The sequence below is a fragment of the Pagrus major genome, chromosome 2 (genome assembly GCF_040436345.1).
Source record: "Pagrus major chromosome 2, Pma_NU_1.0".
Taxonomy (NCBI): Eukaryota; Metazoa; Chordata; class Actinopteri; order Spariformes; family Sparidae; genus Pagrus; species Pagrus major.
The window spans coordinates 6,826,467-6,849,858 of record NC_133216.1 but is presented as its reverse complement, the minus strand read 5'-3'; the positions used below and the strand labels follow the sequence as shown (position 1 = coordinate 6,849,858).

The 23,392-nt window shown below is 43.6% G+C and overlaps 1 protein-coding gene across 1 annotated transcript in view; it reads left to right on the top strand.

The window, feature by feature from the left end:
• The first annotated feature begins 1,349 nt into the window (after nt 1-1,349).
• LOC141014804 (LHFPL tetraspan subfamily member 6 protein) overlaps nt 1,350-23,392 on the top strand; it is a 52,658-nt gene continuing 30,615 nt past the window's right edge. The window contains exons 1-2 of the mRNA XM_073488722.1: nt 1,350-1,637; nt 2,840-3,359. Of these exons, the coding sequence (XP_073344823.1) occupies nt 2,975-3,359 (385 nt within the window). The 5' untranslated portion in view covers nt 1,350-1,637; nt 2,840-2,974. The remainder of the gene's footprint in view (nt 1,638-2,839; nt 3,360-23,392) is intronic.

The following is a 23,392-nucleotide window of genomic DNA, read 5'->3' as shown; positions in this document are numbered from 1 at the left end:
TCCCTTCTGCACAGACCTGTGCGTAGTAACCCGAAGCGTAAATTAAGAATCCCTGACAGTCAGTGATCTGACTAAATGAAACTTAAACTTCCACATATAGACAGATTTCTCTTCTAGTTTTGACCCAACCCTCACGTGTGACCCAACTTGAAAGTATGACATATAAACCACCGATACTGGCAACTATTATGTTTTTAGGATCATTAAACATAAGTTAAGGGTAAACTCCACCAATGTTACACATTTAAGTGTGTTTACAGGTCTTGGGGAGTTCTATGAATGTAATCTGATAAATTGCCTCCAGTGACGTCACTCAGTGGCTATGATTCATTGTGGGTAATGTAGGCACCAGGTTTTGAAAAGGAAGAAGAATGTGTGGAATATAAAAAGGTGATATTTCTGGTTCAGCTGTATTGATTTTGATTTGTTTTAAAATGGACTTTAATGAGTCCAACAGTGTTATGAGTGTAATTTTATGAAATTGTAAATGAATGTTTTAGATGGATTTACGTAAATGAACTTGATATCTCCACATTAGAAATATTAAGTATTTTTCATGATATTTACTAAAAAAATATGTGGATTAATTAAGTTTCTATTAATTATACATTTTCTTATTCAGCTTTCCGTCCTTGTCCTTTTTTCATAATGCTTTTCAACAAAAGGTGACATTGATCTTGCCATGCATAAAGTAATTTAAGCCTAATACAAGTGTCCCAGATTGTAAAATTTTGCAGAAATGTTATTTTTTTGCACTTAAAACACTGATATGTGCGCAACGTCTCAGGGTATGATGTCTGGATTCTTGCCTCTGTTGTGGTTGGAAAACATCTCAGGGATTTCAGAAAAGGTATAACGTATGTGTGTAGCTGAGTGAGTGTTGGCTAGATATTGTAATGAGTCACAGAAGTCAAAATTGCAACAACTATGTAACTGTAATAATGACTTGTATTCACTAAAACGAATATTTACCATATTCTTGTACTAAAGGCCTGCTACAGAAATAGTTTCCCTCACTCTCCAAACCTTCATCGCCACAAAAACCCCGTTGAGGTTCATGAGATTCAGCACTGTTATTTCCATGTCAACCGCTGAGGTTTACGAGGCGTCAGTGAATGCATCAGGAGCATGTCGGGAATGATAGTAGCGGTGAGTCCGGCCCCTGGGTGGGGATCTGCGTGATTGATGGTCACCTCCCGAGAGTGTTTCATGGACTCGCCCCCTCCCATCCCCTCCCCTCCTCTCTCTCTCTCTCTCTCTCTCTCTCTCTCTCTCTCTCTCTCTCTCTCTCTCTCCCTCCCCTCCCCTCTCTCTCTCTGTGAGCAGGAATGTAGAATCGGGTCCAGTCAGTCAGTCAGTCAGTCAGTCAGTCAGCTCCGCATGTTTCTGCACCGCACAGGAGTGAATAATTGATCTCAGCCTCGGTTGAATACATTGATGAAGAGGAAGTGATTTGTGAACGGATCCCGCTCTCACTTTTTTTTGGATTTAACCTTTCTCAGGTCGAACGCATTCCTCCTCTCTGTCCCTCGACTGGAGAAAAGTTTGCTCGGAGACACAGCACAGCTGGAGTCAGCAGATGGAAATAACCTCTGAGCGGACACCGAGCGCACCTTATTCCGGAGCTCTCCCAACATGTAAGCTCGCTCCCTCTTTTCCCGTCTCTTCGCCTTGTTTTCATTATTCACATTCCGACAGTGTGAGCACTGCGATAATGCAGCGTGCTCCGTGAGGTCACCCCTAACGAAACCCACCGCTCCTGCTGCTCCTGGTGTGTCTCCTGAATCACATGTGTGTTTCTGTGGCACTTCATGTGATATTATAGTAGTGCGTGTAGTTCTGATGTGACTTTAAAGTTCACGACGGGAACGCTGTTGCCTCTTTCTGGAAGAGTTAACATTGTTTCCCTAAAGAAACTAAATTACCAGCAGCTGTGTGAAATATTCACAGATGTTCTGATAGTAGACGACCTGTTTGCATGTATACGAGTTGTTTTGCATGTTCTTAAAGTGTTTTATTATTTCCTATATGACAATAAAGGGAAACAGGGCTGCAGCTAACATGTCCTGTTTTGTCCACAACCCAAAGATATTCAGTTTTCTGTCACAGAGGAGTAAAGAAACCGTTTAAAATCACATTTAAGAAGCTGGGGTCTGAGAATTCCTTTAAAAAACAACACTCAAACCAATTAATCGAATATCAGACTAGTTGGTGACTGATTTAATATTTTACAGCTTTATTAATTGTTGCTGCTCTGAAGAGAAACGTGATTTTTATTGGCCTATGATTTCCTTATTATTGGATTGTGATTGCTGTTACATAAGAATCAAAACATAATTTTATTGAATCTGTTTTGAATAATATGCCTCTCCAGAGCTCCAGGGCTCCAGGGTGTGACCTGAAATTGAATTATTCATTTAGTTTAGTTTTAATACAACTGAGTTTATTGCAATTTCTTGTTGTCTTCTTTCTAGCTGTGATTTATATGCAGAAAAACATGATTTGGACCTTTATTACTCTTCATGATCATTAACATAATGTGTGCTATCAGGAGCACCTAAATTATGTGCTGGTGCGCCTTGATGAAAAAGTTCAGCTCACCAGTACATCCAGTGTGAAAAGTGAGTCTGGAGCTCTGCTCTCATCAAACTGTCCACTTTTGTTTAGTCTTTCATCATTTAATTAAAAGTTTAAAAGTAATTTGCTGCACAAATATCTAATAAGTAATCCTGTCTGGGATTCTTTCATATATTACTATGTAATGACTGGGGGACAGGTTTATTAAGCTGTGATGAGTTTTGTGAGTGCTCACCCTGGATTTTTGTCTTCGTCCTGACAGGGACCCGGAGTCACTGATAAGGTGAAGACTGCTGGTGTTAAATGCTCACTGCAAGGCTTCCCTCAACACAGCGACTGCTCCTGAAACTGCTGTTATAGTTCAGTGACTGTGTGAACCTCCTGCACACTGTTTACCATGGGCTCTAGTCTGACATGTGCGGGTGTTATCTGGGCGCTGCTGTCCCTGCTGTGTGCTGCTGCCTCCTGCGTTGGCTTCTTCATGCCCTACTGGCTGCTGGGGACGCAGATGGACAAGCCCGTGTCCTTTGGCACCTTCCGCCGCTGCTCCTACCCGGTGAGGGACGAGGAGAGGCAGGCCACGGTGATGCTGGAGCAGTGTGGCCGCTACGCCTCCTTCCACGGCATCCCGAGCCTGGAGTGGAGGATCTGCACGGTGGTGACGGGCGTGGGATGCGGCCTCCTCTTGCTGGTGGCGCTCACAGCTCTCATGGGCTGCTGCATCTCTGACCTCATCTCACGTACGATTGGACGTGTGGCCGGCGGCATCCAGTTTGTTGGAGGTGAGTTGCTGTGTTGTTTCGTTTGTGTTTGTACCTGCAATCAACCCGGACTCAACCTTCACGCTGTGGTCAATGAGGCTATCATGTTTTGAACTACCACATCACATATTTTTGAATGTTTTGCTTTCCACTGTAAGAAGACTACAGATACCTCCTAAGATATCAATGTGGAGAATTGGCAGGTTTTAATGGCTGTAATTAACTCCTAATTTGGTTTAATCTCTCTGAGAGAAGTGTTTTGTCATGAAACAAAATCACATTGGTGAGGAAACAAGGAGGCATAGAAATCTTAATAACCATAGAAATGTTACCTCTGGCCAACTTTTCTTGGCTAGCGAACCTGCCGTCGGCCCAGAGAAGCTGTTGTTTCCTCAGTAAGAAATGAAAAGTGCTCCAGTGAGATGTTGGTCATGTTACTCAGTTAATGATGTTGGGTCAGTTTTCATTTCTTAACTAATGACTGCAGTTTAAAAGCAACACGCACACCCAGTTTTGCACAATGCTTTTATTGGACTATGTGAGTTTTTTTCAGCTTGTTCTGATTTCATATTGAGGGTGTTGGTGCCAAAAGTGTTTGCCAACATTTTGTGAATGGCTTTTAGTCCAGTTTGGCTCTGGTCCTGTTTAAGAAAGCTTGGACTGGGCTCACATATTGTAAATAAGGTGGAACATATAATTTGACAGCAGACTTTCAGCATCAATCCATAGCTTTTGTTTTGGGTTTGACTGTCGAAACTGAGCTTCATTTGTGCTCTGGGTTTGATCCAGAATCCGCCTCTTAAAGTTGAAAAGAAACCCACGCCCTTTGTCATTCTCTTTGCAAAAATAGAGCCCTGTCCACGCTGCAGCTCTGCCTATAGAGATGCCTTTTTGTTTGTTTGTTTGTTTGATTTCTCTGAGTGAGCGGACACGGCTCCGCACGCCACCGGCTTTTGTTTATGTGCGCTGTTGGTTTTGCACATGTGTGCTCGCAGGACGTGAGGTCTGAGGGAAGGCTTCCACTGGAGCTGCAAGTTTCTCTGCCCCAGTTTAAGAAGCTGCGGCGCTGCAGCCCTCTCATTAACTCCAGAACTCTTGCTCGCATACTGTGGCTCACCACTCTGCTATTTACAATCCCCCTCACTTCAGTTTGGCTTTAAGAAAAGTGATGTGACAGAAAAGCAGGTTGCAGGCAGATTTGACAGAGCTGCCAGGTTTTTCAGAAGGATAAATCTACAGAGGACCACCACAACGTGCCATGTCCTACTTCTGAAAGGCTTAGCTACTTAGGAACATCAGTATTAATGATGTATAATATGGAGGATGATTAAGGTGAAGGCTGGCCGGTTTATTCAAAAATGTGCACTTTTATGTAAAGAGAGCTCCCTTTAAGCTCTCAGCAACCCCATACATGCAGCATTACAGCAAGTTGCTATTTTGGGTTATAGGATTAAAAAATCCCTGTCTGTCTTTCTTGAGATTTCCCTCTTTCGTGGAGTCACAAATCCAGACACGCATGAATTTAGATGGAGGGAGAGCGTTGGGAGGCGGGGTACAACACAAGGGCCATTGCTCAGTACTTTTAAACTTGAACGCTGGTGAGCCAAAGGGCAGAAATGTCTCAGAAGGGCTAATTGGAAGTGACACAATTGGGAAGCTCAGTGGGCTGCTCTGTGTATTGTCCTCTATCAAAGGGTGTAAAAATGTCAAGGCGGGCTCAGAGAGAGTGGGAAAATGCCTGATGATTGAAACATTCAGCATTCACTTATTATTAAGCAAGAACCTTGCTGAGAAATAAAGATCCGCAGGGGGAAAACAGAAGTGTGTGCCGAGAGATATGATCAAATCTCAGCAATTAGCAGGAACAGGGAGAGGGAGTAAATGAGGCGAGCAGTCGGTGAGGCAACGCATGAGGATTCAGCAGATCCAGAGGAGCCTCATGGTTCACCGTCTGATGCCGGTGTCTTTTTGTGTTTCCTCTGTTCCTATTGTTGGCCACTAATGAAGAGTGTCTTACCAGTGCGGGCCTCTGGGCTGCCACAAGTAAAACATCCACTTTATAGCTCCCTGTAATTTATCTCAATCCCACAAAACAGATTAGAGTTGAAGGGATTTATCAGTGCTTTATCTCATTAGCTGCAGCCCCGACTGAAAGGATAACTTTAACAATAACTATTATTGTCGCTGCTGTTGTTGTTTCCCTCTTATAATGCTGTTTTCTCCCAGGACACTGTGGGCAGCTGGTTAATTGGTAATGGCAAAGGCCCAGATTTCCTCTACAGGCCAGAGAGTTAGAGTCTGAGTATGAGACTATGAGACTGTTCTGGCTCATAAATCAAAGGCCTGAGAACGCTGTGCTGCTGCTTACATTAAACAACTGCCTTCACTGTAGTTTCTTAGTTATGCAGCGGTGTGGGCTCCAAACGGCCGAGGCACAGACAGGAGGTTCAGACATTAAAAAGATTCTCGACTTGGCTTGGATTTGGTTGTTAGGGATTTTGATTCCCCCCTGCAGAGCCTCGCCTTGTCTTTTGGGTGCCCGGAGCAGAGCTGAACACAGCGGGAGGAAAGCTATTTAACGTTTTGTTTTCAAAAGGCACTATTTGAGACCTCTGTGTACGTTTTTTTCATGCTTCCTCTCAGCACAATAGCCCCCCCTTCAATTTATGCTTTCGTATCCTCTTTTTATTTCTGTCCTCTGTGCACCTGACAGGTAGTTTTATTTTGATATTTTTGCTGTTTGATGGCCTGAAGATGACTGACAGCTCGGCAGATTGGATGACTGGTCTGCTCTATCACCAGTTAAGCATTAGGGATAGTGATGGGAGCCTGGGGCATCACCAAGTCACTTTTCTAATGGCCGTTTTTGATACAGATATACTGCTTTCACTTTATGATATTGGTGATTGGTGGAGGGCTGATAAGAATGCTTCGAAGCTTCTGCCGTTGCCATGGTAATTGTTGTCCAAATCAGTATTCGAAGGAAGGAGATGTTCCATTGGCTGACTGAAAAAGACTGATAACGAGCGAGAAATTGATCTCCTCTATGGGATTTAAGCGGTCTCAACCACGTGCAAATATAAACCAGCAGGGAGCATTTCTCCTCTTCAAACCCGTCCATACTTGCTTGCTTGTCAAGTTGACTTTTGAAACTTTGGAGGCAGGGACGGTGGCTGACTGTTGCTTTGTCTCATGTTGCCTGTGTCTTGGCCAAAATGCTTCACTTGAACATGCCATTAAGACTTCAGACGATGGTCAAGAAGCTTTTATGTTCTGCGCCTGCATGAGAGGAAATGACCAACCATACCACCAGGTGGCGGTAGTCTGTATGCGTCATTCAAAAAGAGGAAACTGGAAGACCAAGGACTGCGGATATACAAACCGTTGTTATGATAAATCATCAGAATTGGTAATTATTTTCGTACCACTCTCGCTAATATAGTCACTTCTAATAGAGAACATGATAAAAAGCTGCAGGAGGCGGAGGCAAAAAATAAGGAGAAACTGCAGCTGAAATCATGGATACAGCGACAAGCTCGAGGGGCTTTCTTTCTGGTATTTAGTTGCTCATTCTGTGCACTGATTCGCTTAGCTGAACAGCCAATCAGACAAGGGTGTACTAGCGCCAACGGTGCAGGACACACCACAAAAACTAGGTCCACAGGCACTCACCGACATTGGCTGACGGGCAACGTAGTCCTGGTGTTTTAGGACCTTTTATAGAAAGAAATGTAAAACTTTGTCAAATGACTGTGGTGCTGTTGGAATTTGAGAAAGAAGAAGAGTAACAGCAATTAGAGTAGAGACAATAATGACGAGATAGAAAAGAGAGTGGTTAGGAGAAGCAGGTTGAAATGTCTGTACTGGAGCCAGAGGTAAATTATAAGACTGGGGGGGAAAAAAAGACTAGCTTGTGCACTGTCTGATGTTCTTATTGTATAGATTTCATTGTGTTGCCAACTTCAAAGTATTTCATTTTTTTCCTTCTCTGCTTCATTTTTTTGCCAGCTCTAATTGGCTTTGCAGCTCATTGTCGACTGTGAAGTTTGGTGATATCCATTTAGCAACATGAATTGCAAATTAGATCCATCTTATTTCACTGACAACTAAACCTCATTGCCCTTTCAAGACAATCAATCAAAAAAAGCTGCTGTGATCTAAAAAACAATGGTCCCACAGGTTGATCTGCAGGGTTTGAAGCCCAGGAAACATCACCAGTCACATCAGGACAGGCGGTGATAAAGTGTTCCCAAACATGTTGGAAGTCTCTCAAAAATATTGGCCTGACCCACGGAGAATGTCAGCTGGGTTGAAATCATTTTAACGCTTGATAAAAATGTCAGGAGATATAGCTGCTCAAGGCCAAAGGATATAGGCTGTATTTTACTGAAAAGGTGTTGAACTGCTGTGTCCTTGAAACTGAAATAGCCAGACAAACAATATGATCCATGATGGGCTGTGCTTCGCCTCTTCTCAGAGAGTTTGTTGGAGCTGTATGGAGGGTAAAAGTAGAGGACTTCGTATGAGCTGCTGCTGCCTCAGAGGAGGTGCGGATGTACAGTATATAGGTGTAATATCCCCAAGGGATGAACAAAAAAATGCATGAAACAGCCCGACGCAGCATATTTCACTGCCATATGGGAGGGTTGGTCAGCAGGGAAGCTATTGAGTCTAATTCTGTCTGTCATTGTTGGGAGAAGTACTGATAACTCTTCACAGTTATGGGAGGAATATTCAATGCTGTGGGATTGGCTAAAAGCATTTATTATGAATTAGAGAAATTAAATGTCTTTTACATTAAATATTAGCCCTGGGTTATGACCGTCCTTTGATGAAATGAGATCAGAAATTGTGGGTTTGCACATTCTGCCTTCTGATGCTCCCATGTGAGGTGTTTCAGGGTGAGATGACTAACTTGTCATTTATTTGACACACAAGAATCTTTTGACCAGTTGCAAGGCTTTTGGTGTGTATTTTTTTTCCTTCTACTTCTTCAAAGCCGAGTTGAAGAAATGGCTCACACTTCAAAGTGAGCAGAAACAGAATTTAATAAAAGAAGATGAAACCGTATTAAACTGGTTTATTTGTGGGCGAAACAATGCGATGCACTGGGTCTAGCCTCCGCATTGTGCGCAGGCTTGTTGGCTGCAGCGGTTGAATACTTCCCACATCAGCCTCTGCTGAAGCTGCAGTTGATCTGAACTATCAAATAATTGGCTGTATTGCCTTCTGGGAAAGCCTCTCCTTTTCGTTTTCTGGTTGATTGGCTCTGTTTACACCTCTGTGCCAGCATCTCGTTTGCCCACACTGGTGTGGAATATCAGTAAATGAACGATATGAAGCTGCAAAGAGGATACAACTCTGGGTCTGTTTCAGTAAAGTTTGCCTCAGTTTGAGTGTATCACTTTCTGGAATAGCTCTGTTGTTCCCCCGGAGGTGAACACACCACATGTAATAAAGTATCTTGGTCATGCTGATGAAATCAGATATACCACATCTGTCTGCACCACCTCTGTAGCTCAAAGTTCGTGTCAAGGGCACGAGCACGAGCGATACATTTAAAGACATGTAAATAAATTACAGATGGGCCACCATTGTGGCTTCCATAATGTTGCCAAGGGCTATTTGGCACAGGAGTGTGTTGTCCTGTTCAAGAGCCATACCAGCACAGCCAGGAGCTTTGTCCTTGTGTCGGCTTTGTGAGTTCTCGCCAGCTGGAACCCGCCCAGTCCCAGAATGTGTGCTTCCACTCCCCTCTCAGCACCAGCACTCATTTTCAAGAGGTACAACAAAAATGAAATCGCATCCATATGAGAAAGGCTTTGGGGGGATGAAGAGCTCATTTTTTCCGGGGGAGTAGTCTGTCTGGAAGTTCAGTGTCTCTTGACAGTCATTGTTTAATGGTGTCGGATCACGAGACATTTCCAAGGCGATGGGTAAACACTCCCTGACACGCCGTGTTATCCTTTTACTTCCTAAAACCTATCTGTATTCCTTCCTCATTGTAGGGCTGCCACTTTGATGTGATGATGATGGACTACACTGTCTCATCCTCCATGTCGGAACTGCATAAAACTAATGAGTTAACTCTAGTCCATATGTTCAGGAGAAGAAAGCCGGGTCTTTTCACCACGGACAAGACTTCTTGTAATGGTTTTTATCTCGCTCTTCATTGCTTACGTTTCCGGCCACTGATGGTTATAAAGTGGAAGTCTCTTCCTCTGGGTTGATTGATCACCTAAAGTGCAAACCACTCTTGCAACACTGTAATGCGCTCATTCAGCCGGCAGCTATTTTTGCTCCACATACAGTTACCTCAGACCCCCACCAACATCACCACAAGGGTGTTTGTAGTCAACGAAATGTAGCCTGTGCAGCGTAGGGAGTCTGTATTCTCCATCGCTCTGGTCTGTCTGCCTCCTTCACCCTTCACTTTCTCACACATCCTTTCCTGCCCCCCTTTTCTGACCTTTCTGGTTACTACAGTATTATTTCCACTGCTTGCGGTCTTAAACTCTCTATTTCAGGCTTGTTTCACCTTTCCCCTAATTCTGCTTTCTGTCCACCCCTCTGTGTCCTTCCTCTCTCCTTCTCCAGCTCCTTCCTTCACTCTCCTCCTCCTCCTCCTCCTCCTCGCAGTGGCCATGCACATTTCTGTCTGCAAGCAGAAAAACAAATAGATTGGGCCAGTACCCACTGACCCGAAGTGTGGACCTGGGCTCAGCTAGAAAGACAGAAAGAGAACGGATGAAAAAAACAGAGGGACAGAAACAGAGAGAAACAGGGCGGAAAGCCCAGCATCAACAGGGATTTAGTTTTGTCAAACAGGAAGTCTGGGGAACCAAAGGACAGACAGGAGGGTTATTTCAGCCTGTTCCTCTGTTAAGTCATTGTTTTCACTGCCATAGTAGCAGGCGTGCTGCATATCGGGTTGGTTTTGTCACTCGGAACAGAACTGTTCCAGAAAATGTGTCTGGTGTGTCTGGATTCGTGTCTGGCATTAATGCAGCCGGGAAAACAGAGAGCAAGGGAGCCTGACAGTTGTGGGGAATGAATGAATTTGGGATATAATTTCGATAGTGCTAATTGTTAATTTGTAAGTAATTTACCAAGCAAAAATGTCAAACGTTTGCCGGTTCCAGCTATTCAAATGTAACAATTCTCGGTTGTGTTTTATCATTCTGGTCTTGGGCTGTTGGTTAGATAAAACAAGCAATTTAACTACAGCCTCCGGGAAATTAGGATATGCGTTTTGTTTTTTAACCTACTTCTGACATTTTATAGACTGAATAAACCATTAATTAACAAGAATCAGCCATGCTAGCAGCTCTGTGAGGCTGTAGTGAGCAACTTTGGTAGTTTGAGCCAACTGCTAACGTCAGCTACAGTGCCAACATTTACCCTGTTCACCATGTGCTATGTGTTTTGGCCAGCAGTCATTTCTGTACAAACTAAAGAGATGGAAAAGGCGTGCAGATTTTTATTTTAGTAACAATGTCATGGTGTAAAAATACTTTCTTAAGTTCCTATTGTCGTGGGGAAAACCTCCATTATCATATTGTTAAATTTAATGGAGCCTGGCTCACTGCTAAATGCTGAAAGTTTTTTCTAGGAACCGTCAAGAGATACTTGTCCATGCAGTTGATTCAACACAAAATACATACTTTAAAGGGGCTTTATGTAACAATTTGTTGGAATTTACACGTATTTATCACTATTTTATTTGCCATATGTGAGCAGATTGTCACGTGAAGTGAAAAATGAGACCTTCCCTGTCTCTCTGAGTTGCCTATGCAAGCTTGTGGATGATTTGTTTAAACGTTGTTTAATTCTGCTGGACTTTTTGAAGGATTTTTTCCAGGTCAGAAATGGAGTCTGCTAACAAGAAACTAACGACACACTTCCAGCCTGACTGGCTTTAGGTCGATGTGATTACAATAGTAACAAACAATGCCAGCCTGCTCGTTCACGTATTTTAATACCGCGTTTATCAAGTTAAAATTAGATTAGTCTAGTGCGTTGGTACGCTCACGTTTGCTCAATAGCGCTAAACACAAAGTGCGACTGAGGCTGATGGGAATTAGTTTTGGAAGCACTGTAGAAATATAAATTCTGACCTGATGATGCCAGTAGATTAAAAGTAACCACGGGGGGATCAACAAAAGTTATTCATCCTGATGGAAGGTCTGAATCAAATTTCAAGCCCACACCGCTAGAGTTGCTAACAAGGCAACTGACATTGTTAGTTGTAGCCCCAGCACTCTGAACCTAATTAAATTCTTTGTGTAGTTTGTTTTCTGAGATGATTACCCATGTTCCCTTCTGCGTCAACAGAGAGGGGGAAGCAGGCAGGAAAGTAATTGTTAACACATATCACGTCTTTGCCGCTGACACCTAAAACTGAGAATATGTGTGAGCGGATGAATCACCGCTCAGACAGATGTTTAACAGATGGTGGAGGCTCCGCGTCTCTGTATCACTGGCGACATCCATTGCGGAGGGCATGTTGGATGTCACTGCCCTCGTCTGTACTTACAGTGAGCAATACTTTAGTCACAGGTAGGGACACAACAATGAACCCCTTTCATGCAGTCTGAGCCGTCTTAGTCCGTGTTTATGTGGCAGATGCACCCTATTGTGTGAGCGGAAACACAAAGACAGAACAAAGGAAAGAAAAAAATACCTGTGTACCTCACCACATGTTTTGTCTAATTAGGGATGAAGAAGATGGAAAGCCCACATTTGACCTGTCAGACTTGTCTGAGGGAGTCAGAGGCCATGAGTCGGCTGAATAAATGAATAAGTATGGATTGGATGGATTGGGTCTGAGCCCCGTGGGATGAAGTAGTTTGCTCAGTATTCCGGCTCTGTTTTACAGTCTCAGAGGCACCGTGCTTTTAACACTGCAGATAATTATACCCTGTTCTTCCTAGTGAGGGGGAATGTGGGGTCAATACTACTTTTGTGCTGCCTCCTCGTAGGTCAAGTAGCAGACCAGCAAGGAAATAGAATATGGGCTGGATGTATGGAGACAGATCTGCAAATAAGATGGCAGCGCAGAATAGCTGAGAGAGGAGACTATTTTAGGTAAAAGGAATCCACAGTAATTGCCTGTCTTCAGTTTCTTTCCCCTCAAACCATGGATACATTATACAGTTGTAAACTTAAATGTCCCACAGAGGCAAAGCGAATACTAGCTTAAGAATCTGAGTCATTTTTCTCCTTTTTGCCACTTCGACTCGTGGATGCCTCATTTAATTTGCCTCGCTGTGTCCGAGTATCTCCTGTATCTTGTCCCTGAAAGGCCGGGAATAGCATTAAGAGCTGCATGAAGGGAGCTCTCAGGGTAGGTAATGTGTGGAAAAGAGTCGCCTCTGTGCCCGGGAGAATTAGATCAGGGTCAGTGTACAGCTCTGGGAGAGGAACTTTGTCTCTCAGCGAGTCACTCAAACATGCTTCTAGACAGTGAGGACAGGTGAAGGTGGCGTAAAAAGCAGCTGAAGATCAGATCAGAGGAGGACAGGGTCACCTGTGCACAAGCATTTGTCTGTCATGAGTGGCCCCACAGTCTGTTAACTTGGTGACAGTATTTGCATACGTGAAAAGGACAGATGCATTCTGTAAAGTTCAAAGCTTTTACTCCTTTTACAAACTCACTAACATCTGACTTTTGCCTTCAGTGGGAAAGGGTACAATCGGCATTTACTCCTGGGTCAAATGACTCTGCAGTAGTAACGGTGTGTTCATCTTGGCTCTAGCTCTAATCAGCAGTGATGGAAACATGACACCCAGGTGGAAACACAGAATTTTGCCCCTTTTCCAGCTCTTATGCTGTGACAAGTGTAGAAGTTAAGGATGTTGGTGCCATCTCAAACATTGTTCAGTCAAACCGATTAATGAACCAACTAATAAATGTTTTCATTATCAATTAATCTGGCGCTTGTTTTCACAATTGACTGATCAATCTTTTAGTCTGTAAAATAAAAATGCATTCAGTCATCACAGAGCCCACAGTGACGTCTTCAAATTGCCTCTTTTGTCCAACCAACAGTCCAAAACCCAAAGGCTCTTTATTTAACGTCACAAATGACAAAGAAAAGCAGCAAATCCTGACTTTTAAGAAGCTAGAACTCAAAGTTTTTGCTTGAAAAATGAAATGTCTTTCGAATTGTTGCAACTGATGAGATGTCTCACTCCTTGGCTATTTCCAACATCAACTCTGGAAAAAACGATGCATCCAAGTCAGAATGTTATTGAATTTTTAACGTCTTCTGGCTACAGTCTGATGAGGTTCATGACCTTCTGCCTCTTCCTGCTTTCTTGAGCATTTGTGACATCGGATGTGAGATTAAAAAAGCAGAGGCAAACTCATCTACCAGCAAGGAGAAATGAGTCATTCACCGATCTTTAAAAACCTACATATATGCACTCTTTTTGGTGTGAAACTGGTATTTGAGAGTGGCTGTTAGTTTAGCCAGCATGTGGCTCAGTGTGTTAATGTCCTGTGAGCTGAGGCCTGGCCCTGTCTGCCTTAAGTAATGCTGGGAATTCAGGGTAAATATATTCTGTCGCCCCCTACCCCGCCCCATCCTATCCCCAGTTTCCCTATCCTTAGCACCACTACAAGTTTAATCTGAGGCTTTTAATGAGTGCGCTTGCATGTGTTGCACATGAGTAAATGTTTGATTTGAATAAATTTCACAGCTTTTCTTTTGTCTTTACAGCAGCAGGCTAAAATCTATATTTAGCTTGTGATTGTGAATACTAACAGAGTCGAGGATTTCTCCGTTATGAATCCAGCGTATATAAATTAGAGGCGGCAAGACCCTTGGGAGAATGAGTGTTTGTGTGTTAGTGATCAATACAAATAAGACTTCAGTTTGATGCATTGTGGACTTTTTTTTATAAGCCTTGCAGAAACGCCGCCATCAAAGGCACCTTGGCGGAGTAATAAGCAAAAATGTCACTCCTGTCATTATCATAAAATGACAACCCTGTAATTGTGACGCTTGAAATTATGTCTCAGGAAGAAAAGTGTGCATGCCTCAGTTTTTATACAGCTGACACAAGCTCCATTTTGAGGCCCTCGGCTGTACTTGTGGAGACTGGGGAGGGTTTGGTGTTTGTGTGCAAGGCGACGCAGTGTGACTCCAGTTTTGCTTTGCTTCCCAGACTCTCATTCCAGCTGGTCAGCAGCAGTTGGGTGGGCTCTCCCATGATAGGATCTGGTTTCTACAGCAGCAGGAGGTGCAGGCCCAAAGGAGAGAGAGACCAGGAGGGAGAAAAAGGGAGAGGCGAGGGAGGGTCAACATTTGGAGAAATCCCTGCAGATTTTTAGCGGTCTGTGTTCTGTTTATCAAGATAAAAAAAAGTTAAGCTACAAGTTGCCAGTAGATTCAAGAGGCAGCACACAACCATGCTGCCGACAGTCAGTCCAGCTCCCAAAGTCTATTTTTACCCTCCATGAGCAGATTGTAGTCAAGCCTCAACAGTTGTTGTCTGGCCTTCCCATGAACCCAAAAGAGAAGAAATTCAGCAGCAACAGCAAGACATAAACAAAACCCGGCAAGAAAGAGCTTGAAGTCAGGCATTTACCCGATCACCAGCAGACGAAAGCTGTGAAAGTGCTTTGGAATAAGAGGCCCTGAGATGGGACGCCCATGCAGCTCACCATAAGACAGAGTGTCTGGATGTATTTTGAGCCACTCTTTCCAAAATGCAGCCCTGTGAAAGCATAACACAAAGTCTGAGGAATGCACAAAGTGGGCTTCATCTCTGAGAGAGCTAGAGGAGGCTATAAACAGGACAGAAGACGTGCTCTTCCCATATTTGTATCTGTTTATGAAGATTAGAATGGGCTGATGGCCATATATAGGATTGTTTTGGAAAACCGCTCATGAGCTCTACAGAGCTGCCTGAGGTTTGGAAACTGTTATTAAAGGGGTAGTAAGTCAGATATGCCATCGGATTGTGCCATTGAGTCTAATAAGTAAACAAAATTAACTCACAAAGTGTCAAGAAAGGATAATATTTAAATATTTTAACACTTTTTTTCCCTACTAACTCACTCTCTCTGAACCAAGACGAGCTTTATTGCCTTGTTAAGAATTTGTTGCTAATTAGCTAACGGCAGCTAGCTACAGCCAAGGATAGATACAGCAGAGTGCATAGTGAGCAGCAGTCGTTGGTTGATATGCTACCTGCTTCAAATACTGGCCATATCTTAAAACATTTCCACGCAGAGACAATTGCTGTAATAAATACATTGGAAATAACAATTTGGAGAATCAAGTTGGAGTCCAGATGAGGATCATGCTGTGACCTGTTGGGTCAGATGCAGTTTACAAATAGCTGTGTGATAGGAGGGGATAATGATATCAGCAGACTGATACCTTATCTCTTTCCTCACCTGTTCTGAGAGCAGAGAACATTAGCAAGACAATCTGCCCTCTGTGCCCGCTCCACCTCTTCCTGTGCCGCTTTCATGCCCTTTATTATCATTAGTCACATATTCTCTTTTGTCTTTCCGCTTGTTTCTTGCTTGACTCACAGTTTCTCTTTCTTGAACAGAAACAAAATGTCACAGAAAACTGAAATGAAAAGCGAAAGCTGAGAGTTCAGCTCCTTCCCAAAGGGAGCATGGGAACAAAGGTACTCTTTGATCCAGCGGGGTGACTTTGCTCTCTGCACTAATGCTAGGTCTGGACCAGTCTGAGCCCCCCTCCGCATGTTGCTCTCTCAGGCCTGACAAGCCAGCTACACCCAGTTGTTATTGTCCCCTGGGCTCGCTCGGGGTCTTCATGGCAACAGCAACATGGCTGAAGTTACAGTTACAGCAGAATAATACAGAAAGTTTTCCTGGGAGTGATTTAGAGTCACACTGTGACTGAACCCAGGGCTTTTTAATCAAATATTCAAGCTATTGCTTGAGCTGGCTCACGAGTTGATGTCTCTAGCGGGAGATGGTGTGGATGAATTGAAATGATTAAATATGAGTTATTCTCAGGCTTTATAAACTCACCAATATAATGAAAACACCAATCTTCAGCGTATAGCTCCAAGATAATGACCACCATCTGACCACTATTATTTGTCTGCTTTGTGTTGTGGCTTTCATTTTAAATAAATCATTGCAGGACAAAGTAATCTAAATCCATTCAAAAGTGAAAATGGGATCAAATTATTTTTTTCTTGGCAGCGTCTGAGCGCTTCTAGAACAAAGCATTGATTTTTTTTTATGAAATACATGGACCTCATTACAGACTCCACACCCTGGTGTTAAAGTCTGACTGCCTGTATATAAGCACCATTACATGGGCAAATTGGAAGGAAACCAGAAGGCTTTTAACAGACACAACTAAAGAGAAGGGTGTCACCTGTTAAGGTGAAGCAGAATGGAGGATTTGTAATTACACTGTGATTATATGTGGAGCCAAGCCCTTGGGAGGTGATGCGTGTTTCTCCACTGCCACTGATATCACTCACATCTACTTATCTCCTGCGCCGCCAGCTAAGACTTGATCATTAGTGAATGTGTCGTTATCATGACTGTCCTGATAGTGCTACTCTAATGCTGCTACTTTGTTGGCATTCCCCTCAGGGCCACTTCCTTCTCCTGCCTCCTCGTGCCTCCTGGCTCTGTTAAAGCACATCAATGCAGCAAAATTGAAGATATGGCTTTTATTAGAAAATTGTCAGAAAGGCTTCTCAAATTGAATTTGGCTCTCTCACAAGGCACGCACTTGATGCAATTATTTCAGGGTGAAATTACACAAATAAAAGGGAGATTCAACTGATTGCTTGTCAAAACAACACAGTGCCAGTGGCTGGCTGAACTGTTCTGACGAAGTGACGGCAGGTTAGAAGTCGATGTTATTTTTCCTAACGGTGCTGAATCTCTGTGAGAGCTGCTGGGATTGGGAAGTGAGGTCCTCCAAAGCTGTTCTGCTCAACATGTTTCAGGCTGACCGTGATGTGCTTCACCATCTGACATTTGAAGATAACCACAGAGTAAGTGGCTGGCCGGTGTATTTTTTTTTTTCTCTCTCTCTTCAAACAGAGAGCTCTCAGCCTCACTCATGATGGATGTCGAACGGCTCGTCATGTGCAAAGAGGGAGATAATAGAAGCCAAGAAGTCGTGGGCACTCAGGCCTGCTGATAACACGGTGCAGACTGTCAGTCCCACAGCCGAGTGGACAAAGCATAGGTTGTACGAATTTGATTGCCTGCTCTATATCTGATATTTGATTTGATGTTACACCGACATCTTTCTCTCACAGTCGACTGGCCCAGAAATGAAATTCTACCCAATATTGTTTTTTCCACCTCCATAACTGCATCAGGTCTCTGGTGTGAGGTGCCAGAGGTGGTTATTATAGAGGCAGGTTAGTTTGACATCCGTCATTCAGCAGTTACACTGCATGAACAACAGTGACATCAAGGTTAGTCTGTAAACCATCCGGTAAACTGAGCCGGGCTGCATGCGCAAAATGTCAATAAAGGCAGAGACAGCTGTGCGGTGACAGAGACCCTGCAATACCCTGCTGGGTTTTGGCCACTAAATGTCCATTATTATCTCAGCATCCATCCTCTAGCCTCCTCTGTGTCTGCAGCTCTGAGATCATTTAGCTACAACTTCCTCAGGCAATGCAGTTGAAGATGAGATATCTATTATTTTGCCTGTCAAAAAAGCTGAGGAACGGCTGACAAGCATGTGGACTCGCTGCGTGTTGATCTGTGCTGGAAATGTCCTCTAGGATATGAGCAGGATTTTATTATGCATCTTGGCAGATGCATCCTGCACGATCAGTCCAACTTTTGGATCAGGCTGCACAGCGAGAGCTCTACCACATAATGAAAATCAAATGGCAATATCTGTCTTTTCTACAAAGGATTTCAGTCAGTATGGTTGCTGTTAAATGTCCAGAGAAGAGCTCTTGATCTTTCTTTTTTTTTTTGGCCTGGAACCAAAACCTGATTTTTACTGTGAATGTTTACATTACTGAAGACTTTTCTACTATCTATCTGCCTATATGCACTAAATACAGCTTGACATTAGGGCTCCAACTAATGATTATTTAATTACCAATTAATCTGCAGGTTATTTTTTACGATTAATCATCCGTAAAAGGTAGAAAGAAATAATTAAAATGCTCATCAAACATTTCCCAGAGCCGGCTTAGAGTGGCGTCTTGAAATTGCTCATTTTGTCCAACCAACAGTCCAAAACCAAAGACTCTTCATTTACTGTCATTAATGGCAAAGCAGAAAATCCTCACATTTAAGAAGCTGGAACCAGCAATTGTTTGACCTTTTTGCTTGCTTTTGGTTGACCTATAGACTAATCATTGAAGCTGTACTTGACAGTTTTTAGCCAGTTATCTGTTAGAAGAAAAATTACACCACTGAAAGTAGCCATTTTTGAATTAACATGGATTATTTCTGGGTGGAGTTTCTCTCTACAGCTGCCAGCAGTCATATAACTGTAAAGTATTAAGATGACTATATTCACAGCCCATTTAGGATTGAAAATGTATGCTCTAACAAGACAGTTGGTCTTTAACAGTAGAGACAAACAGTCCCAAATGAAATGTCAAAGGTTTCAAAGAAAATCTGACGGCTTATTATTTTAAAGGACTGTGTTCCCGAGGGTTTGGAGCTTTCATGTGCTGGTGTGAATCTCACTCTCTCAGCTTCGTCTTTGTGCCCTCAACTCAAAGGAAAAAAGCGTGAACTAAAGAAAAATGGCAAATATATGGTTACTGGTCAATCCACAGCTTTGTTCTCTATTCTCCAGAGACACTGACAGTGAAAGACTTGAGAAAACCTGAGCACTTTTTCCTGAAGCGGTTGTCGGCCAACTACTGGCAACTGGTGCGTGGAGATTTCCCCGGTGGCAAACGTTCAGTTTGAAAAGAAGCATTTATACAAGACACACGGCACTTCAAGCGAAAAAGGCACTGGTGTTTTACAATTACTTTCAGCATAGTTTCTGTGAAATAGTTTTCACTGCTGAGATGTGTGATTGAGCGATAACAGCTCACAGTCAATAAAGCCACCCAAAAAAACTTTGCGTTTTGATAAGAACAGCAGACACATAAGCGGGATGAAGCAACTGTGCTGTGGTTCTCATAAACGTCTTTGGGCAAGAGCTTGTGATTTTCTTCATAGAAAAAAGGGTTTCTGAAATCTAGTCAGAAGCTCCCCTGGGTTTCAGCAAACATCCTCTCTCTCGGAAGGCAACGAAACAACCAACAATACAAAGCAGGCTTGTAGAGAGTTATCACAGGGATTTAAAGGTGTGTTGTCATTGAGCCAAAGTATTCAAGCAGTCATCCTTCCCACTGCTTATTGATGGGCTCTCAGCAGGGTGTTGCTGAGTCTGGAAGACACCTGCCCTGAGCCACAGCAATCTGTAATCATGATCAAAGCACAGATCCGTCAGCTGGGAGCCCGGTAGTGTCCTTGCTCTAAGCTTTGTTGTTCTGAGCGTGCTCCTCTCCCATTGGCAAGCCCCGCAGGCAGTCACGCAGGAGGTGAGGGAGTCGCAGGGACGTTGCAGGGTGGAGACACAAGCGGGCACCAGGCCCGGGCTTGTGACAGGAGCGTCTGCAGGACTTATTGATCTGTGAAAGGAGATATACATCCTCTCCTGAGCTCACGTCAGACCACCATTTGTCACCTGTGAAGATGAGCAACCTTCTGCTGCCTCACTGTGTACTCTGGATGTGTTTTATACCGTTTTCCTCACGCCTTTTTCCCGAAGTCTTGATCTACATTCTTCACATTCAGCTCTTTGTTGTTCTCTGGCTGACAACCAGCCATTGACCTTTTGTCTTCTGTCTTAAAAACCCACCAAATGATTGATCCTACACCACGCGTCCAGCAATTAAGGAACCCCCCCCTCGCACCTCGGCTAAACACACCACCCTCTAACATCCTCCTCTATCTCACCGCTTTGTGATAATTACCTCGCTGCTAGACCTTGAGCTTGAGAAGTAACACCCAACCAAGGGCAACGTGTCGCGTGCAGAGCGGGACTGTGATTCATTGGCATGTATATGGATGGCTATATATCTTCAAGAAGCAGTAATAGGTGGGGGTGGTGAGGTGAACATGGGGGAAATGGGCTGCTGTCGCTTGAGTGGCTGCTAATGTGATCCTTCCAGTGGTAATATAAAGCAACTGGAAAGACGATATGTTATTATTATGTTCTAATGGCCTGAACAATACAGATGAAAAGCCTAAAGCTGTACATAGATTTTTCATAATCAATATTGATATCAGCTCATTTCCAAGAGCCCAAGGTGACGCCTTCATATTGCTTGTTTTGTCCAGTACCCAAATATATTCAGTTTAAAATGATATAAAATACAGAGATGTGGCAAATGCTCAAATTAAAAAAGCTGGAACCAGTGAATGTCTGGTATTTTAGCTTAAAGGTGTAAATTGTCAGATATGGCAAGAATTCGAAGCTACTGTATCTCCAAAAATATAGGGGGCAGCATAACTGCTCACTGCTGCTCACTTTCTCTTTGCTGTAGTTGTTTTTGGCTGTAAAGACTAGCTGACTGCTTTTATTTCAGTTAACTGTTGATCAAGTGATTGATTGTTCGACTAATAGTTTCAGCAACAGATGTTTATATCCTTCGTATTACTTCATAGAAAGGTTAAAAAATCTCAAACACTGGGTCACACGTTGGCTGCTTTTGAAGTAGAAAGAAACCCCCGAGCTCTCTCCACCTTCCCATTGCTTTCTGCTGTGGCACGTCAACTGTGATCCAGACCTAATCTACCAGCCCAATAGAGAGGTCCCTGTAGGGAGCCTGAGGGCCCCAGACCCAGCACCATTGCCTCATCCGTCTTCAAGACAGGCTCCAGGCAGGGGCCAGCCTCACTCCCATCCTGTCGTGCTTGCATATGCAGAGCTACGAGGGGATTCTGAACCCCGAAGCCTTCATCTGGTCACCAGGTGGGCAGTGGAGCAGTCGCCTGTCTCTTCCCCGACGCTCTGTTGCTGAGCGTGGAAATGAAAATCAGTGGAGACGGCCATTTTTCCCTGCGGGGCACCTCCAGCATCCTCCGAGGCAACAAGCAGGCGTGACCGCGCTGCACTCAGAGGTGACGCTGAGCAAATAGCATGGGATGTTAGTTTCACTGCTGTGCTGTTTGCGCAGTTTCCTGTTTTCATTTCAGGTCCCATTCTGTTTTTCGAAGCTACTCGCATCTCACATGTAAATGTTTGCTGAAACAATATCTGATATTTATGTTTTCTTCCTGTGGTAAATTTCAGTCATGGCTTTGTCACGCCGCCACATTAGAGCAAACAATCAGTCTCTCAGTTATGCAAACACATGCACATGGTGCAGAGGCAGCCAAAGACGCCCCCCCTCACTGTGTTTGCTCTCCATTACGCTAAGATTTTAGGAAGACAAAGAAGTGTTTGCAAGTCATTTGTGTGCTGTTTTGCTTGTGTTTTGCACACAAAGCCTTCATCTGACTGTAGTTCAGAGGCTTTACAGTCTGTTTGAGCAGCACTGCGTGAATCTTTAGAAGTCACTATTTGAACAATTTTGCATAGAGTCTACCCAAATTCAAACCGAATAGTTCATTTTTAAACTTTAAACTTCTTTTTCGTTTATTATCAAGCTGAGACCTTGCTATAGGCCTAGCTTTCACAGAAATCTCAATGAATAAAACACAACCATAGTATCTTGCTGATGTTTTGCACCCACTGTTGGCGTTCAACATGTAACGTTTCAGCTCCACAACACTGCAGCAGACAGACAGCCAGCCTTATGGTGACTTATTTACTCTGGCAAGTACACTAAGAAAGTCTTGCAATTGTGACAAAGTGACAGACATGTTGCCCCTGACAGAGCTGCAGGAGGGCGAGCTCTTTGTTTGTTCCCTTCGAGAGGAAGTCAAACACAGCTTCAACAAACTTCAACTTTAACACGGCGGTGAAGGAGACAAATGGCCTTTTCAGCTGAAGCCAGATGCTGATTAATCATCAGATTAGAAGTTTGAACAATTTTAACCTTTTCTCGTTTTTCTTCAGCCGAAAAAATAAGCCATGAAATGAGGCATTTGAGATGGCAGCTCATCTTTACCCGTCCCTTCCCTCATCTCTCCTCACTTCTCTCTGCACCAGCACACTGAGTAAAGAATACATTAAAGGGTAATGAAATAAGGGCGTTTAAAGAAAGATTTGAATTGAGTGTCAGTCATGGGTAGAAGATCACATTACCAGTTGTCCGTGGCAATGACTTTCCTTCCCATTAAGAGGTATTATGATCTCTTCTAAAATGTAATTATAGTGGAAATGGACTCGTCTGTGCAGCTGAAATGTCCAGGAATATGCAGAGAATTTTATTTAGCTATATATATATATATATATATGGCAGTATATATTACATTTCCTTCTTGTCCTTGCCTGTATTTCAGTTTGTGGAGGCTTCATTAGATCAAAAATTATCTTTTGGCAGCTCGGCTCTCCTGCCCTACATTTCCTGTGGAGTGCATTTACATGAAATGAAAGAAATTGCCACCTACACTCGCTCCATTTTGTCGGTACAAATCCTTGAAAACCCTGCGCATCTTTATAGTGAGGTAAAAGGAGATTCTGATGTGGAAGTCAGAGTTTAAAGATGGTTTTTAATCAGCCTCTTCCTCCCCTGTGCCCCAAACCTCAGCTCTGTTACCTCCACTCTTCTCCCCTCCCTTTGAGGGGGCTGCTGAAGGTTGATGGGAGCTGAGGCTGGGGGAGGGTTGTGGAAGGAAAAGGGGCTCTGGAGGCCGCCCGTGGAATCTTTGCATACCACCAGAGAAAGTGGGAGGGATTTTTACACCTCCATAGGCTCCAGACTCCCCCTCCTCTCAATGCCTCCCAGCCAGCATCATAAACTGTGCAGCAGCAGCTGGTGTCAGGGAGAAAGACGGAGAGAGTGGAGCGACGCCCTGCTATCTCACTTACCATCTTTTTTAAATAAAGGCCAGTAAGCAGAGTGGTGGGGGGATTACACAGAAGAGCGGAAGATGTGGCACCCATCCC